Here is a 21,347-nt window from a genome sequence, read left to right as displayed (position 1 = left end):
GTCACAGTTTCAACTACGCTCGAAAACCATAATCGGATTGAAATAATTCTTTGTATCATTTTAATTTTAATGGTTATTAATTATCCTGGCAAATATGAGAGAAAAATTAGCCGCAACAAGGACTAAATACAGTATACTCAATCATTTTCTGAGCAAAAACGATTAATTACAGTATATTCAAGCATTTTATGAGCAAAAACGATTAAATACACTATATTTAAGCATTATTTAATCGTTTTTGCTCAGATAATGCTTGACCAAAAACGATTAAATACAGTTTATTCAAGCATTTTCTGAGCAAAAACGATTAAATACACTATATTCAAGCATTTTCTAAGCAACAAGAGTAAATACAATATATTCAAGCATTTTCTGAGCAAAAACGATTAAATACAATATATTCAAGCATTTTCTGAGCAAAAACGATTAAATACAATATATTCAAGCCGGAGCGAATTTTTCTCCTCCAATATTAATTGTCAACATTACAGAGATTATTCTGTAGGACAAATTAATAAATCCATAATATTCTCATGGCTAGCAGTGCAACATAACTGCGGAATCCCGGCCAAATAAGTCACTCAACTGAGTGCGCTCCTACTATAATGGCAGTTGACACTAGACACATACGTCAACTTGGAGTCAGGCCACAAAAGGAAACACTGAAGGAGGAAGTTTCGATCCGGTGTTGTAGATTGAATTCGGCGTAGCTCAGTGGTCAGAGCGCTTGGTACGTAGAACCAAGGACCCGGGTTCGGTCCCCGGCGCCGGAGAGAATTTGTCTCCTCAAATATTAAAATAATGACATTTAATTAAGAAGTTAAGAAGATTTGTAAGAAGGAAATGTATTTGACTCATTTGAATAATGTAGTATATTGATTTTACGCATTACTTTCATCGCACCAGAAGCAGAACTATGTATAACTTGTCTTTACGTGGACATTTATCAGGTTCTCATCTCTGTAGACATGTTTTCCAAAAAGGATGTGCTTGCATTTTTTTTTAGAGAGGATCTATTATTTAGTAAAATTGATAAACCAAATTTCTACATAGGCCTACTCATACCTTCTACACAACTGAAGAATCGTTTATGCTTGTAAATTGAATTAATACACTTTCTATGTACAGTACAATTTTGTATAACCCAACTAAATACGTTTGTAAATTTAAATTAATCTGTTTATTATGTATTATGTATTTTTGTATAGCTCAACTGATGAATTATATATACTGTAAATTGAATAGTAGTCTGTGTAACTCAACTGCAGAATTCTTTATGCTTGTAAATTGAAATAATCTGCATAATATATTTTATCTATTTTTGTAGGCCTATATCTCAACTGATTAAATTATTTATGCTTTTTAAATTGATTAATTTACTTGCTATACATTATATTTCTGTAGCTCAACTGATGAATAATTGTTTAGGTTTGTAAATTCAATCATCTGCTTGATAGATTGCTAATCAGGAGTTGCGCTCGGTCTTGGGTTAGATTCCCGTTTGGGCTGTTTGCCTGGTTGTGTTCTTTCTCCGAGGTCTTCCCCAACTATAAGGCAAATGCCGGGTAATCTATGGCGAATCCTCGGCCGCACTTCATCTCGCTAAAAATTGTAATATTGTAAAATCTTGACTTGTTCCATATCTTAAAGCTTCAAAGCTAATGTAAGATTTATGGAATACAATAAATGAAATGAAATGAAAGTGTTTCAATTCGTTCACTAGTCACTAATACATACACAGCATACAATTTTTTTTTCAATTACGACGAAATAGGTTCTCATTTTAACAATGGGACACCGATTTTACTTTCTTATGCTAGTAAGAAAATCCTACCCAGTCTTCTTTGAGCGGTTCTCTTACTTAGACTATGATAAGAGGACATCCAAATTACATGAGTATGCCTATGGCATTCAATATCATATTTGAATGACAAGGGTAGTTCAACAGTGCCATGGGGTGTGCATGTTGACAAACATTGTCGTAGCCGCTTTGCTGCTCCTATAGCTTAGACCAGCGGTGACGAAAATGTAATCGTGCGCCGAGCCACTGTGTAACCTGCAACGTGCATAGTGCCTATGGAGAGAGGCGGACACCCGAAATGGAAGTGAAGCAACTGTCTGACTTATTAACGAATTTTCATTTTCCTTACGTCAAGCACTTAAATATAATTTTATACAGTACAAGGCTACAAACAAATGAAGAAAGAAATTAACAATAAATGAACAATATCACAACCTAAAATTAACAGTCTTCAGAATGTCTCTGTGACAAAGTTTCAAAATCAGGAATTATGTCACTTACTGCCAGTCGTAGTTGATCACGAAGGCATTTGTCTGTCAGTCGTGATCTAAATTTGGTTTTTACTATTTTAATTGTCGAAAATAATTTTTCACAAACGTAATTTGTAGCAAACATGGTTTCAACAGAGCAAGTGAAAGAACGAAGCTTCGGATATTTATTTTTTGGCAAAGATTTGAAATTTCAACATTTGTCAAGTCCTTACATCTAGTTTTCATTTGACATCACATAGTAAATCAGTGAGTTCAAATTGAAGAGCTAACCGCATTATTTGTACATCTATTGAAAAAGGATCGACGTACAGAGATGATGATGATGATGATGATGATGATGATGACGACGACGACGACGACGACGACGACGACAATAACACTTAACCTTTTTATGTTTCATCAGTAACATGTAATATAATGCCGTTTTATGTTACACAACCGTTTTCCTCGTAATACTTGTGAACAAATCGTACATTTAATATTCTCATCATATTGACAGCAAAAAAATGCGTCCTCTCATCCTACTTGGAACTTTCGTACATGGTTTCGAGAGAGATATATGCCACTCGCAGGTCAGAGAGAAATACAAATGGAACGGAGTTTGACTCCAGTGAGTGAGAGGGTGGGGTTTGGCGGGGGTTAGAAGCAAGGGAAATGCACAGCTATCACTGCGAGCCACAATGTCTCGCGAGTCACGTTCTAGCCACGGCTGGCTTAGACGTTAAAAGTTTGCACACTGTAACATCGGCTTCACGAACTTCCACTTCTATATGATTTGGAGGTTCGTCTTCATCATAGCATAAAGTTTTCAAGAGAACTTCTAAGTGAAATATGACCGCATCTCAGAGTACCAACCCTATGGGAAATCAAGTTCCGTATGGAAAACACATAGGCAATAAATAACTCAGCACCGACTCTCGCAACGAAATCTTGGAACTTACTGTATTTCTTGTTTCGTTTTTGCTCTGCTTTTGCCGTTTTCCCACTCTCGAAAGTATGCATTATTTAAATAAACTATTTAATGATCTCGCCATTCGTGGTAGCGGTGTTTACTAGTTGGGTCACAGGTCAGAATTCTTTACTAGTTAGGTCCCGAGCCGAGAAGTAAACGGTGCTAGTTGGGTCCCTGGTCGAAATTGAAGCAGTGTTGGTTGGGTCCCGTGCCGGAAGAGAGGTCAGATACATGTTACATAATATTCAAAGTAGGTGAGAATTAGGGCCTATCAATATTTTCCTTCTCATTTAATCAGGTTGAGGTCTACCACAAAGCAGTGCCGGACAACTTCTTGGATAGTATCGGCTAAATCGCCCTTGTACATAAGCGGATAATCGGATCATCTGTACATTCTTGTATAGGTAAAAAATGTTGAAATAATTACCCCATAAAACTTGTCTGCCTCTTGCTTGCCTTAAGGCATCGTTAAAAATATTATTTATCGCTTATAGTTGCCATTGCTATGAATCTGTTTAATTCATAAAAGGAAACATAGTGAAGGTGAGTTGTCAGTTTTATGTTCTTGGGAGAAATTTGTAGGACGGTACTTTTATAGGCCTACTTATATTCCAGTATATTTTGAGACTTTGTCAGCCATTTTCTCGCCTATAAATTGTTATTTATTGAATTAGGGCAGTATTTTGTTTGTTCCTGGATTCTTCATTTTTATGTGTGTCAACTTGAATTTTTTAATACTTTCATATATTGATAAATATTTATTTATTTATCTATTTATTTATTTATTTACTTATTTATTTATTCATTTATTTTTTCATTTATTTATTTATCTATTTATTTATTTGTTTATTTATGTACTTACTTATATATTTACTTATTTATTTATTCATTTATTTGTTTATTTATGTATATATTTATCTATTTACTTATTTATTTATTTACTTACTTACCTACTTATTTATTTATTTATGTATTTATTTATTTATTCATTTATGTATTTATGTATTTATGTATTTATTTATTTATTCATTTATGTATTTATTTACTTATTTACTTATTTACTTACTTGTTTATTTATTTATTTATTTATTTATTCATTCATTCATTCATTCATTCATTCATTCATTCATTCATTCATTCATTCATTCATTTATTTATTTATTTATTTATTTATTTATTTATTTATTTATCACATTATTTCAGGTTACAATACCTAACTTCTTAATAAATAAAATAAATTATTTCATTTTCATACCACACAATATCGTCGTGCAAGACAGACACTATGTTCGGTTCATTTTATCGAGTATGGTGAAGTTCGATATTCGCCGGCGTTTGCTTTGCAGGAGGAGACCTGTCATGTTTGTTAGCCAATGTTATGAAATTATTTGCTCGATCTTTTCATGTTTTAAACCGCTTATGGATTTAGCACAGATCTTGCGATTAGTTTTTAATATAGAATAAGACGAAGTTTGTAATGTCTTGGTTTCGTCTCTCAGGTTCAGATAACTGTCATAATGACACAAACGTTAGTTACCGCATTTACAGAAATTTTGTAACATGGTACAGCACTAAGGAAAAGGTATTTTTATAAAATTCTGGTATTTAACTTTCTCTGCTTTACTATTTGGTTAACCTGTGACAGTTTCAATGCATTGTTGTGATTATTTGAAGCTTTCCTATAACAAATTTCTTAATTTTCGTGATGGCATTATCGAAAGAGGAAAGAATTGATATCATTCTTCATTCTGGTGGGTTAAGCTACAGAAATGTTGCAGCAGACTGGACGAACAGTTCCCTGGACATTGGATTGGTCGGCGTGGACCAGTGGAATGGCCTGCCAGGTATCCAGATTTAACACTCCTTGATTTGGGGGGGGGTTAAGAGCTTGGTATATGAAGAGAAAATTGAGAATGTAGAGAGAACATTTTGTAGCATTTCCGGGGTGACTTTAGCACAGGCTTCAATGATACAGTTCTTTAAACGTTCCACATTCTCAATTTTCTCTTCAGTGTGGAATTTTATGTATACTTGAAGGTCGTCTGCATAGAGATGGTGTCGGCAGTATTTTAAAGATTCTGATATGTCGTTTATACATTCTATTTAAACAGTAAAACGAATGAATAGTTGTTTGTCATTAAAAGTGCAGACGGGGTTTATGAACAGACAGCGAGGTATTGCTGGCACATGCAGGCAAGGGATTAACTGCGGACATTGAATGCCGATACGAGTAGCAGTCACAAGTATTGATCAACCGTAATTAATACGAATGCTCTGAGGTGAGCAGACAGTTACGATTTTTACGCACGTTGCGAGCATGGCGATGGGATGGAGCAGTAGGAGGCACTGCCACTGCCTGAGCTCGCAAGCAATTATCTTCATTACCTTTAAAGGGTGGGTGGAATTGTTTTCGTTCCTTTAGAGGGAGATTAAATTGAACTTCCAGTTATGCACGTTCTCTTTTTAGTTCAAACAGTTCGCGGCGTTGCAAGAAGACTTGTACTTACTTACTTACTTACTTACTTACTTACTTACTTACTTACTTACTTACTTACTTACTTACTTACTTACTTACTTACTTACTTACTTACTGGCTTTTAAGGAACCCGGAGGTTCACTGCCGCCCTCACATAAGACCGCTATTGGTCCCTATCCTGAGCAAGATTAATCCATTCTCTATCATCATATCCCACCTCCCTCAAATTCATTTTAATATTATCTTCCCATCTACGTCTCGGCCTCCCAAAAGGTCTTTTTCCCTCCGGCCTCCCAAATAACACTCTATATGCATTTCTGGATTCGCCCATACGTGCTACATGCCCTGCCCATCTCAAACGTCTGGATTTAATGTTCCTAATTATGTCAGGTGGAGAATACAATGCGCGCAGTTCTGTGTTGTGTAACTTTATCCATTCTCCTGTAACTTCATCCCTCTTAGCCCCAAATATTTTCCTAAGCACTTTATTCTCAAACACCCTTAACCTATGTTCTTCTCTCAAAGTGAGAGTCCAAGTTTCACAACCACACAGAACAACCGGTAATATAACTGTTTTGTAAATTCTAACTTTCAGATTTTTTGACAGCAGACTGGATGATAAAAGTTTCTCAACCGAATAATAACAGGCACTTCCCGTATTTATTCTGTGTTTAATTTCCTCCCAAATATCATTTATATTTGTTACTGTTGCTCCCAGATATTTGAACTTCTCCACCTCTTCAAAAGATAAATTTCCTATTTTTATATTTCCATTTCGTACACTATTCCCGTCACGAGACCTAATCATACAAGCTTACTTTGTCTTTTCGGGATTTACTTCCAAACCTATATCTTTACTTGTACAGACATTTAAGATAAATACTCAAATATGAACGCAAACCGGTACAGACAATTTACAAATACGCACAAAAAGAACAAAAACACGCCATCACATAATTATGCAAGTACGTAATTTAAGAGTTTATTTATAAATTAAGATTTTGTTTTCATACTGTATATTTGATACTATATGAGTTATCAAATATATGAGTAGGTTATTTGTAAAACTAAACATTTCCACTAAACTAAGAATTGAGTAATTAACAAAAAAAAAAAACTATTCTTTGAGGAAATTAAAAATTTTTGGGATCGAATCTTGAAATGAATTATAAGTACAGGGTAGTCCGCTCGAATGTACCCAATTTCAATTGTATGTGATTGGTAAAGGTTGAAGATAGAAACCTACAGTAACGTTTATATGAAAGGAAAACTCAACAAGTTTCGATATGCATATCACCATATCTCTACTGTCCGTTACTCAGGAGAAGACGAGCGGAAAGAATGTGACCTTCTTGACTATCGCTGTTGATTGTTATAAACATCGCTCAGATAAGCATCCCAGTAGCCAGGTTATTACTCGTGCAAGAAACATGAGTAACAATGCGTATGGAAAATTAAAGCTAAGTTGAACAGAAGGAGACCTAATGTTTCCGCTTACTGCAGTACAAATATTGCTCGTGTTGTCTTACGTTATCTGTTCACATCCCTTCCTCCTCAGTCCGCTCTCGTCTTCTCCTGAGTCACCGACAGTACGTGAGCTTCAGTTGTCACTGTGACGATATCGAGGCGATGAACGATTTCTTGCCAAGCATGTTGGAGCATGTCTTCTGGAATGCTCTCAATAGCCTCTATGATGCGTCCCCGAAGGTCCCCAGATCCGCACATTATGCCGGTTTAATTTACCTGGCGAATTCCACTCGTTTGGGTTTGTCATCCGGCTCCAGACGTTGCATTAACTGCACTTCGTATGCGTACAGTTTGAGACGTTTGTGGACAACTCGTTGCAGTGTTCAATTTGATACTTGAAGTTCCCGCGAAGCTCTTCTTAATGACTTCCGCGGGCTTCGCTCTTACGCAGCTTGAACATTTGCAACCATTTCGTCGGATGTTCTACGACCACCATCATACTTCTTCAACACCGATCCTGTAGCTAAAAATGTATCGTGCCACTTCTTAATGCTTTTAGCAGTTGGAGCATCATGGTTAAGCACTCGCCGATACTCCCTTTGAACTCTAACAATTGATTTAAACTCCACAGACCACAACACAGTTTGCGCTTTCATCTGCGGTGTCGCCATTTTGACAATCCATACAATCTACGGAAAGAAACTGTGTCTGCGCACCATCTACCGACAGGATTCGAAAATTGTTGAGTTTTTCTTTCATATAAACGTTACCGTAAGGTTCTATCTTCAACCGTTCACCAGTCACATACAATTGAAATTAGGTACATTCGAGCGGTCCACCCTGTATAATAAATTATTTAAACTAATTGCTGAGATGCTGTTGACCAGTATCAGAACGGAAAGTATAATTTAGAACAGAATCAGATTACGATCAACATATTGGATAAAAATACACCATTATGAAAATTGTTATAAACAATATATACCGGTACACACATTATCATGCTTGAGGATATATTGAGGTTTTCAAATTAGGAGAAACATTCATTCATCCATCCACTCCTGTCATTCAAATCAACGAGCTACAAGCTTATTATTTTCTTAACAAAATCAGCATCTTTCTTTTCAGTCACTGTCCCTGTCTTTATTACACACTCCCTTTACAAATTTAATACACACGCTATAGACTACGTACAGATACTACAAAGGAGCAACTGTTTTGTTTTCAGTAGCGTATTTAAAAATGTTAGAGAATGAAAGAAAGGTTGATACAAATCACACAGCATTGATTCTGTTATTCTTTTACACATCAGACAATTATTTTTTGCTTTCAAATAAAATTAATAACTGCTGAGCTCTGTTAGGAAGGATATAGATAAAGCATTCACGTACTGTAAAAAAATTGAAACATACAGACGGACGGATTTAGAGATCTTTGTTAATAGTTTTGGAATGCTGACGTATTTGAGTTGGAAACCATGCGGGTGTTTACATGTCAGTTGTTGACAGCTAATTTACAGAATGTCATTCTTCATATTTTCCATCCTAACTTAAAACAAGTCCTCTTTGTTACAATTACAAATAAATAAAATAATAATGTATCATTTAGAACAGCGGAACTTTGACATTTCAAATATGTAGCAATTTCCAATAATCGCTTTCGGTAAAGGTGACAGTTTGAAGGTTGTGAATAACATTTAATTATTTGAAAAAAAAAAATACTTTATAGTAGCGTTTTCAACTACAAATAGAGTTAACCTGGGATTCACTCCCGAGTAAGCAATATTTCCCTCTGTTTCACAAGAAATAGTTATATGCCCTGCATTGTCATACGCGATAACCTTGAACTGTGTTGACCACATGATTGGAAAGTCCTACTATTTGGAATTGATTCATGATTCTTATAAATATGAGAATAAAACGGTAGATGATAATGATTCATTTGTTAAAATGTCCCAACTTTATGATATACATTCTGAATTATTTTTCTCGTAAGCTCATGGGTGTCCAAACGCCTATGCACCAGGAGATATTGCACGTCAAGCATGCTCTGCTAAGGTCAATAACTTTCCATATAAAATAGGAAAAACGACCTTAAAGAATATGCGCTGCGGGTTGCTTACGCCAGGGGTTACCTCGTACGAGTTACAATTGGACATCTATGCGTAAGTTTGTGTAATAATCAAAAGTGAGACTAGATACATAAACTTTGAAATATCCAAAACAACTCTGTTAAGTTATTTGTAAACAGAGAGTTATAGCAGAGAGGTTATATAAACAGATACAAGACAGAATTCTCAGCACGAACTTTTGTATACGCGAACGGATAATTTGAACATATTAAATATTGTATAGGGACGAACGTATTCCTCTTTACACGAATCCACAGTAATGTTACTACTATTGTAAATGTAGTTCGGTGCTTTATTCACAATAAGTTCTTATGATTTACAAGAATTTTCACAAATCAGTCGGCGAAGAAACAAACTGCACATGTTTGTGTTGTCAAGCAACTAAGCTTCCTCGTTTATGGATTAAACTATGGGGTTTCAAGTCACAAATGTAGCTTATAGGTTAGAATCATATCAGGCAAGAGTAGATTTTCCAATTTGCCATAGACGTCGTACATGTGTTTTTTTTTTGTGTTCTAATTTACCTTGAATGTTGACCTTGCTCGTTGCTGTGAATGTATAATGTTGATTCATATTTCTTACAAAAGTATACTGTTGATTCATACTTTTTACTGCGAGTTTAATGTCGATTAATACTTTTTACAAGAGGTATCAATGTTGATTCACTCTTCTTACAAGACTGAGAATTAGAAGGAACAGAGGGCCCAAATTTTGTAGTATATTACGAAATTTCTAAACTAACGCTGTTAATTAATTGTTATTATGTATCATTAAAGGATGAACTTGATAGTGAACTTGACTCTTCTGACTTGCTACTGTTAGTTAGTGAGGTTTAAAAGGACGCGTCACGCTCTTTATGCCCTTATCTAAAATTCTTTAAAAAACAAAACACGAACAGTACCGTAAACTGGGTAAAGAGGATCGCATGTGGTAAAGTGGATCATATGTGTATTGTTAAATAAGTCAGCGCCACAAGGATCACACATGCAAAGAAAACTATTTTTAGTGGCATTTATAGAAGAAAGGTTTTCTTTGCATGTGTGATCCATGTGGCGTTGACTTATCTAAGCAATACACATATGATCCACTTTACCACATGTGATCGTCTTTACCCCAGTTTACGGTACCACAAGCTAATTGGGAACACGAACCAAAAAACGTTGTCACACTTACTACTGATTCTTCATTTAATGTCCTCGTAGAATATTTCAGTTATATCTAGATGAGGGAGCTGCTTTCTATGACGATTATTATTTACTCTTATCTACTGATTACCTCTAGCGGAATTTATCCTAAGTATCTGTTACTTGTTTCTATTGTTTAAATATTACTGTAATGTGATCTGTAGGCTAGTGTATATTTCAATTTTCTGAGTAATGATGAAATGTTGTGTGTTTTGTTGTGATAGTTTATTTTTCTTCTGTGTATGTTTGTTGTTGTTTATTTGTTTACTATGTTCAACTTGACCTCTTTTTTGCTACGGCTACATACTGGTACTTGTGTTGTATATAATGTATTGTGCTCCTTGTTTTCTTTTTCTATGACGAAGCCTGTGACATCTACTATGTATGCTTTTTGGCTAATAAAGATTATTATTATTATTATTATTATTATTATTATTATTACTATTATTATTATTACTACTACTACTACTACTACTACTACTACTACTACTACTACTACTACTACTACTACTACTACTAACATTTTAAAACCTTCTCTTGTCCTAAAATACACTAGAACTAAAGCCTATAAATCATTGGCGAGACCTGTTCTCATGTATGGAAGTGAAGCTTGGACCATACGTAAATGTTATGAACACCGAATCACTGCCAATGAAATGAAGTTTTAAGAAGAACTGCTGGCTATACAAGATTACACAAGAAGAAAAATTTGGATATTTTGAAAGAATTAAATATTGACCCAATTTTAGAGAATATTCAAAATTATTGACAAAAATGGAAATTTCATATACTCAGGATACCTAGAACAAGGGTATCACGCCAAGCACTAAATTACCGCCCTTTAGAAACAAGATCTTTGGGACGTCCGCTGAAACGATGGAGTGAGACCTTAACAGGCCACCAGGCTTAATACGTGATTGGAAGAAGAAGATTATTATTATTATTATTATTATTATTATTATTATTATTATTATTATTATTATTATTATTATTATTATTCATTTATTATCTTCCATAGATCTTACATGAGCAATGAAGCTTTGAGATGTGGAACAAGTCGAAATTTTACAAAATTACAATTACAATTTTTACAAATTTTTACAATATTTTACAATTTTTACAGTTTTACAGTGTAGTAATTTTCTACAATGGTGAGGTGAGGTCCGAGGATTCGCCAAAAGATTACCCGGCATTTGCCTTTTGGTTGGGGAAAACCTCGGAAAAAACTCAACCAGGTAATCAAATCAAAGGGGGAAATGAAGTGATGCCGAGGACTCGCCATAGACCATCCGGCTTCAGTCCCACGGCTGGGGAAAACCTCGGAAGAAACCATTCATTGAGACCAAAGGGGGATCCAACCCAAGCAGCTCCGGATCAGCAGCCCAGCCCCATTATTATTATTATTATTATTATTATTATTATTATTATTATTATTATTATTATTATTATACCAGTATTTTGAATCTTTTGATCTGATGCAAGACGGATCCATGATAAAACAACTTTTATAAAATCCTAAAGCAGTGTCTTAAATGTTACGAACACAATTTATTAATCGTTGTAACAAAGTGTATAAATGTTTATGTATATACTTGTATAAATAAATACATGCAACTGCATAGAAATTATATTTGTAGAAACAATTGATGTAGAATATTACTATCTATATTAGTATCCCCATCACTACTGCCTGTAACAACTAGTTTCATAAACTAATATTTCTCACTTTATACGCGAAGAAAATTAGACCTGAAGTTGTATAATACCCATATTATGTGCAGCGTCTGGTTTCATTGTCTCATCTGTCTGTGTAATGGTAATGCTAGTCTCTCATTTAAGATTTTCATAAATATAAGAGACAAAAAAATCCCTAAAAAATTTAGTAATAAGCTTATTATTCTTTACTTTAACAATATCTAATGCTTCCGGTCTCTGCTATAGGCTATCTCATGTGGCAACGCTTCTGTCTATAAATATAGTAACCTTGAGCTCAATTCCTAGCAGAAAATGACCTTTCTTTCCCTTCCAAAGGGCCTGCGTCTTCTGTATTATTTTTTTTATCTTGTATTGTCCTACGCGTTCTTGTGCCATGCTGATATTATGATGAAGTCTTGCTACTTGTTAATGTTCAATTTTGTCCAAAAGTGGGGATGGAACGAAGGAAAGGGCCTAGTATTTAAATACGTAGACAACATATAAATGTAGTTACAATTCATATATGTGCTTATACGTATTTTATTTAAGTATTTATTATGTCATTTTAATCGTGCAAGCTCTCATTCTTTGTACACTTTAAAAGGGAACGCTTCTTCGCAAACTTATTGTATTCGATGTTGTTTATACATAAGCAGTAAAATACATGTGCCTATCACAGATGTTTGGCTGTGTACGTGTCCAGATGGTGGAGCTACGAACTGTAGGGGCACGAGTCGATTCCGAGATGATATAAGCAATTTTTCTTTTTGCCTTAAATTTCTTCACAGTTCTCAAGGAGCCGGGATTCTATTCCTCGTGTGCTCTGTAAAATTTGTAGGGCTAGTTTTCTTATATATTTTCGTTTCTCTGTCATTTTAATACCGTGACAGCTACATTAAATTTTAATGTAATCTCATTTTTTCTGAATACCTTAAGTAATGTGAAGGTTATACTAAAGAAATAACAATTTGAACATTAGAATGACAACACTACGGTTTTCTCTCCCTCTCTTCCACTTTGTACTTTTATAGTTTACAGGAGAGATTACTTCATCGGCAATGTACCACGCTATTTTGTGGAAATTTGGAAAAGTCTAGGAATACCCATGAACTAAATTAAATGCATTGTTATCATTGTAATTAGGGAGTCCTTTCATGTATTAAAATAATTTTTATAATAATTTTTAAAGGTAACACTTAAATGTTTTTATCTCTAATTTCATATTAATTTAGTATTATTTTCAACAGTTATCGTATGTATATTTACATTCTAAGTTATTAGCCTATTCCCATTGTTATTGTATTTTTGTTTACCTTTTCTTTTTCGGCAACCCGTAAATTCAGGAGATTGTTTTATAATAAACTACATATTTTTTAAATTTGTCGCCCTCGGTAGCGCAGTTGGTATAGCACTGGCCTTCTATGCTCGAGGTTGCGGGTTCGATCCCGGCCGAGATCGATGGCATTTAAGTGCGACAGACTCATGTCTGTAGATTTACTGGCATGTAAAAGAACTCCTGCGGGACAAAATTCCGGCACACCGGCGACGCTGATATAACCTCTGCAGTTGCGAGCGTCGTTAAATAAACCATATTTTTTTTCATTAAAAATCAAGCGTTATTTTAATAGTTTATTAGTTTACATTTCAGTAATTAAAAAATTATCAAAATTGCAATGTAGACATTGTCCTATACTCATTGCAAGATTCACTTTAAGATTGCCTTTCTGTTTTTTTTTTCGACCGACGCTATGTATGGGCATATAGTGGAACTCGCGTGACACGCATGCGGTACGAGGCAGGAATTTACATTTATTATACATAACAAATAATTATTTCATATTTTTGTTATTTTATAATTTCTGCTTGTCACTAACAATTGGACAATAAAATTGTATTTATTACCTATAATAATACCAATATATTTTTTACCAATACATACCAATTTTTATTTTTTTCTTATTTTTATTATCTAAATCGTGTTTATTTATCACTTAACGCCAATATGTATCCCACTGTGTTGTTTATTATTATTATTATTAATCTATTTTTGTGTACATTTTATTTAATTGTCGGTTTCTGTTTTAATTATGTAAATCCTACTTAATTGTAATCTAATACTAATACGTATTTCACTATGTTTATTTTTATTTTATGAGGTAAATTTTATGTAACTACCTCTTTTGATCTCATTATGTACCTAAATTGTATCAGTATGTAATTATTTAATTCCGATCCAGTTTAATGTTCAACTGTGTAAGCAAGTTTTAATCCTGGTTGAGTGTAAGAGAAGGCCTTACGGCCTTAACTTCGCCAGGTTAAATAAAGCCATTATTATTATTATTATTATTATTATTATTATTATTATTATTATTTGTGTACATTTTATTTAATTGTCAGTTTCTGGTTTAATTATGTAAATCCTACTTAATTGTAATATAATACTAATATGTATACTAATGTGTTTATTTTTATTTTTACTGAGTACATTTTTTATTGCATTATCGGCTTCTGTTTTTGTGTGATTCGTATTTGATTCTAACAACATTAATAAGTATTTCACTATGTTTATTTTTATCTTATGAGGTAAAGTTTATGTAACTACCTCTTTTGATCTCATTATGTACCTGAATTGTATCAGTATGTAATTATTTAATTCCGATCCAGTTTTATGTTCAACTGTGTAAGCAAGTTTTAATCCTGGTTGAGCGTAAGAGAAGGCCTTACGGCCTTAAATCTGCCAGGTTAAATAAAGCCATTATTATTATTATTATTATTATTATTATTATTATTATATTTGAGTTCAGTTAATGACATAACTTTTTACATTTTGCATATTGCTTTCAATATAAAACATCATTGTGAGTGAATAATGACAGTTATACTGCATATACTAAAAATATTATTGAGAATAAGATAAGTGTAACAAGGTATTAGTGAAAAAGTATAGTGCGGAAAATGAATAGAGAAATGGGTAAAGCGAAATAACTCTAGGTTTTTAGGTACGATAATTTTCCGCTATTGTAAACATAAAAATTAATACCAGTAGCAGCATAGTCAAGCAACAACAATCGGAGAACAACGTGAGAAGTGAGAGACTTCGTGCTTGATACTTGGACATTTACAACCCCATGTGACTGACGTGAATTACCCCTACACAGAACACGAACTTGTAAGACACGTAAAATAAAGGAATAACTTACGGTTCGAAGGAATGAAACATCATCCTGCTCCGAGCCGCCTTCGCTGTCAGCCATCCTTCACTGCTGGAGGAGACACTCAACTTCGGAAAGAAAACTTCAATAAAAAAAAATTAAAGCCCAATAAGAGTCCTAGGGATAAACACTGTTTAAGTTCATTGCAGTCAACGGCTTCTTGGTTCACTCAATATCCATACGTATAACGAGAATTAACGTTTTGCACGTCTTACACACAGTTAAATATTTTGATTTGTTTCAGTCTACTCTAGACTGAGGTCGAGAGTTCGAGAAGCAAAGCAGACGTTCGGGAGGGGGATCGATGTGCTGGCGGCGCCTATGTTTCCTGCCCCACCGTCTCCCCACGACTGCAGCGTCGAAATGGGCCACCACTGCAGAAACGCCGATCTCTTCAGCGCACTCACCCCCTCAGAACACACTCTTCGCACATTTCGATCGGAAATATTCGCGAATTTTGCCACATATCACCCCGATACGAGCACTAGTAATCCTGCAATACAGTTTGTTGCCGCAATCATGCACTACATTCTTGTGTTAGATAAAGCAGAACCGTTATCCGGAGAGCTAAAGTATTAGCGCACGCGATGCGAAGGTAAAAGGAGCTGCTCTATATCCAAATCAGCCTTTCAATGTCCCCGGCGGAGGACTAAATTTTGCTGCTGGGGAAATGAACAAGGAAAGAGAATGAGCGGGTTATTTTTGGTCCAGCCAACATCAGCACCATGGCAGTGGTGGCTGTAGTGCTCGTCCCGGCCAGCGGCGTGTCTAGTCTTCCCTGGCGGCTATTCTCTGCTTTTGTCTCTTACTGAGACCGGTTTCCCACAACGGACCAAAACAAGTTGAAGGTGTACAGGAAAAATAGTTATTCCAAATGAAGCTTAAGGAAGCGGATTGGTTATTTCTTATAAATTAAACTAATCTTATCATTTCTGCAATTTATTTTCACTCTAACTTCTTTATTCTTCAGGTTTTTAAGTTCCGTGACGTGTAGACAAAAAATGCAGAATCTCTACCAAAGATTTTTATTATATATGACGTCAATTTTCTAAGAGAAAGCCATTTCAACTTAAAGAATAATAATAATAATTTATTTATTTAATCTGACAGGATTAAGGCCATAAGGCCTTCTCTTCCATCCTACCAGACAGCACATATAAATACAAAAAAGAAATACAAACACTGATGAAAATGATACAAATTAAGTTAAAGCCCTATAGAGGGTCAACAGAGTCAAAAGTACATTATAATGTTCTCATCGAGCTAATACAACAAAAAGAAAGAGAACAGAGATAGCAATGATGATATTGATAACTGACAATAATAATAATAATAATAATAATAATAATAATAATAATAATAATAGTAGTAGTAGTAGTAGTAGTAATAATAATAATAATAATAATAATAATAATAATAATAAATACATTACATATTAATTTTCAATTTTACAACAGCATAGTTACAATATTTACTATATGTCATGGGTTAAGGTGAAGTTGCGCAACCTGACATGTGTTCAACAAGCAATTCCACGAACTAGAATGTGATTTTTTAATTTAAATTTGAATTTTGATATTGTCCGACAGTCTCTGACGTGGTCAGGGAGAGAATTCCAGAGGCGTGGAATAGATATGCTGAAAGATGATGAGTAGAAGGATGTTCTGTGCAGAGGAATAGAGAGGAACAGAGTCTTATTCATATACATGAAAAATACTATACAGAAAGTGATAAGGAATTCATACTCGTAGGATCTCTGTAATTATGTGAAGCGTTTATGTTCTTCGTTGTATGTTATTGTGATATTTGGATTTTTAACCAATTGGTTGTTATTTATAAAGGCTGTAAATATGATTGAGAGTGAAATAAACTTGCAGTTTATGTATTGTATTGTTTGTGATTCTTTATTATATATGCAGGATGGTTCACACCTGTGGAGTAACGGTCAGCGCGTCTGGCCGCGAAACCAGGTGGCCCGGGTTCGAATCCCGTCGGGGCAAGTTACCTGGTTGAGGTTTTTTCTGGGGTTTTCCCAGCAAATGCTGGGTAACTTTCGGTGCTGGACCCCGGATTCATTTCACCGGCATTATCACCTTCATTTCATTCAGACGCTAAATAACCTGAGCTGTTGATACAGCGTCGTAAAATAACCCAATAAAATTTTAAAAAAATATATACAGGGTGGTCCACTTAACTCTTTCACCTCCGATAGCGTGTGAAATATTTAAGATATACACAAACCGACAATTACAAGTTAAATTACATCGAAGGGGACATCTGATACACGTAACGCATTTTTTTACATGAAATAATTTTCAAGATACAGTGGAGCCTCATTTTAGGCAGTTCGATTCTAGGATGGAGCACATCGACTCAGAGTTCAGCCACCTTACAGGGTCCGCAAGAACAATGTTCACTATTTCAGGTTCTCATTGTATATCGTAATTTTACCAATAGAGAATCGAAGCAATTTCTTAACTTAGATAGCAAGAATGTAACAAATAGGTATATTTTAAAAGAAATGAATTTATTGCAGTTGAATTTAAACATCTTATAAATAAATAGATGATCATTAAAGCGACGAAAAATTTTAAACTTTTGCGACATCTTTTTCATGGAAAAACTCTGCACTCTAGAGAATTAAAAAATATTCATAAATACGCATAAAAATATTTCCTTTAGTCGGCCTGTTGGCGCAGTTGATATAGCGCTGGCCTTCTATGTCCGAGGTTGCGAGTTCGATCCCGGGCCAGGTCTATGACATTTAAGTGTGCTTAAATACGACTGGCTCATGTCAGTAGATTTACCGGCATGTAAAAGAACTCCTACGGGACAAAATTCCGGCACACCGGCGACGCTGATATAACCTCGGCAGTTGCGAGCGTCGTTAAATAAAACACAACTCTAACTCTCTACTTCCTTTATATATCACAGTACATTTTGATCCTTTCGACAAAGCAAAGAAAGAGCACAATTTGTACATTGTTTATAGTTGGTCTCATTGCTGTTTTTCTATTTTCAGAATTGAACTGGAAGTAGTATCAAAATCACTGTTGCCAGTAATACTCCTCTCCCACTTCTCTAATGTAATAATAATAATAATAATAATAATAATAATAATAATAATAATAATAATGTTTTATTTTCACTGGCAGAGTTAAGGCCATAAGGCCTTCTCTTCCACTCAACCAGCCTTAATCAATACAATACATATTTAAATTACAAATATTTACACTACACTTAAAAGGTTCTCCAGCAATATTCTTCACTTTTAATGACTAGTAGACTACATATTTGTTTAAATTTAGATAAACCTATAAGGTAAAGCAGTAACTTAATTTAGGAGCTAATTTAATTCGATCAATTATAATTAATTTAATATTTGAGATAGCTAGTAAAATGATGAAAATTAATTTAATATAAGCTTACTAGAACTATGTTACAGGAAGAAAAAAAATATATATGTATAAATCTAAAATATATTTTTATAATGAGATTATTAATGTAATTGCCATTAGAGGTTTTGTAAATCTATTTAGAGAAATTAATGATAATAACAAGAATGGACAGATGTTAGTTTCATTATAAGTAACAATTAATCTGTTAAGTAAGAATTTATGTAATTTTGACCTAAATGAAGTTATTGTCCAACAACCCCTTACATCACTCGGAAGCGAGTTCCAATTTCTAGGAACTGAAACTGTATAAGATGAAGAATATAAAGATGTCTTGTGGTAGGGTATAATGAGTAAATTGTTATGATGAGATCTTGTACTTAGCTGATGATATGCGGATAATACAGTTCTATAGCTAAACTTGCCACACTTTCGCCTTTCTTTAGTCTCTCTATCACAGCGAACTTAGTTTTCATCGAGTACGAATTTATTTTTTCTTTCAAGCGTGGTTGCGCTGAATATGAAACACCCGGATACTACCAAGAGACAACTGTACACGAATGCCTTACCTTCGTTCACCCACTCCCCACCACTACTGCCTTATAAAGACAGGATAAACAAGACTTTTCCCTGCTTAAAATTGAGGCTCCAGTGTATTAAAATCAACTTAATTTTTTAATGGGAACCAACTATGTTTTGCATTGAAAATGTTGCGTTAGCTCTGTCTAATAACAACTGGGTACCTTACAGACTGTTTGAATGTCACCGGTAAGAGTAAACATAAGCAATGTCTGACCAAGGATCGAACAGAGGGAGGACAATATATTAAATCACAATTACATTGTACTGTACATTTTCATACTGTGGTAATGTTGCACATGATGAAGTGAGACATAAAAGTAGGGTACACTAAAAATAAACAACTATTCCCAAAAAGAAAATCTCCTGTATGCAAAAAAGAACTGAAGCCTGTATCGAAATGAACGGCCACCATTTTCAAAATTGTGTTTAAATATCCGTATTATGATTATGATTGTCGCAAACTTAGATGTTCAACGCATAACAACTGCGGAAATGAGATTTCTAAGGAGGACTCCCGGCTACACCTTGCTTGACCACAAAAGGAATGAACTAATTACAAAAGAATTGAACATTACACCTATTTATGAACATCTCAACCACTATAGACAAAAATGGCTTAACCATGTCAATAGGATGGACCATTCCAGACTCTCAAGACAAATCCTCCGCTATATACCACATGGAAGACGATCTTTGGGACGCCCCCTGAAAAGATGGACGGAGACCGTAACAGGCCATTAGGCCTAATACCTGCAAGGACGATGATGGTGATTATGATTATTTTTCAGTTTAACTTCATTCTCTATATTGTATGCTAATGTGTTGTAGACAGTATAATATACACTGCATAATGAATACTTCCGAATGGATAGCTCAGTTCGTAGGTAAAAACACTTAGGCCTAATGTTAATACAGTATTGTATATTGATTAAAGAAAAACCTAATGAAAATTATCAAACTCAAAATCGCGATATTTCCTACTTTACGTAAATGGATGAACTATTTTTCTTCCCTCCTATACCTAGTAAAGTGATTTATTTGTATTTTACGCCAGTATCATCGAACTCCAGTCGTGGAAGGGGGTAGCAAATGATATTTCCTGTTCTCAACCGTTAATCCAAAGGTATAGCCAGGTTAATATTAGAAATGTTAGTAAAAATAAAATGATATCCCTGTATAATCTTGGTCCATAATTCCTGTATAAACTATAAAAATGGCCAAATGAACTGAGAGAGTTTTGGGATCACAATCTTCAACTAACTTCGATGAAACATTCGTAGAAAGTATAATACAAGTGCATTCGTACGAAATGCGTAAAATAATTTATCTTCCTGTTATATTTTGGAATACAGCCTGAGTGTCAACCTGGGACTGAGCAGAGAATTCTGTACCAGAATAAGTCGCTGGTCTATCTCGGTTGGCATGGTAGGGGTGTGCAAGGAGGAGGACGTGACTCATTTAAGGAACTATCTTAGTGCTTGTCGGAATAAAATCACAACAAAGAAACAATGTTGACAAATAGAAGAACGGGAGTTTAAATACAAACAACTCGACTAAACAACGGTACCCTTATTGAAGCTATAAAATAATTTAAGTTCTACCGGGTCATCATTTTGTTTTTACTAACATTTCTAATATTAACTGCCTATACCTTTGGATTAACGGTTGAGAACCACAAACACTGTGCTACCCCCTTCCACGACCGGAGTTTGATGATACTAGTGTAAAATACAAACAAATCACTTTACTAGGTATAGGAGGGAAGAAAAGTAGCGCATCCATTTATGTAAACTAGAAACTATTACGATTTTCAGTTTGATAATTTTCGTTAGGTTTTAATTTACTCAAAATACAGTACAGTATTAACAGTAAGTGTTTACTCACTAACTGAACTATCCAGGCGGATCTGCAATGTATGATATAGGCCTACTGTCTACAGCATATTAGCATACAATATGGAG

The 21,347-nt window shown here is 34.5% G+C and overlaps 1 protein-coding gene across 8 annotated transcripts in view; it reads right to left on the bottom strand.

Moving 5' to 3' along the window:
• Positions 1–15,591, bottom strand: part of RyR (Ryanodine receptor) — a 371,941-nt gene extending 356,350 nt beyond the window's left edge. For all 8 annotated transcript variants that reach the window (XM_069842181.1, XM_069842183.1, XM_069842182.1 and 5 more), the window contains exon 1: positions 15,398–15,591. In XM_069842181.1, the coding sequence (XP_069698282.1) occupies positions 15,398–15,451 (54 nt within the window). In that variant the 5' untranslated portion in view covers positions 15,452–15,591. The remainder of the gene's footprint in view (positions 1–15,397) is intronic.
• Positions 15,592–21,347: the final 5,756 nt, after the last annotated feature.

This window comes from Periplaneta americana, chromosome 12, assembly GCF_040183065.1.
Source record: "Periplaneta americana isolate PAMFEO1 chromosome 12, P.americana_PAMFEO1_priV1, whole genome shotgun sequence".
Taxonomy (NCBI): domain Eukaryota; kingdom Metazoa; phylum Arthropoda; class Insecta; order Blattodea; family Blattidae; genus Periplaneta; species Periplaneta americana.
The sequence above is the reverse complement of the archived record's forward strand: the minus strand, read 5'-3'. Positions and strand labels throughout refer to the sequence as shown.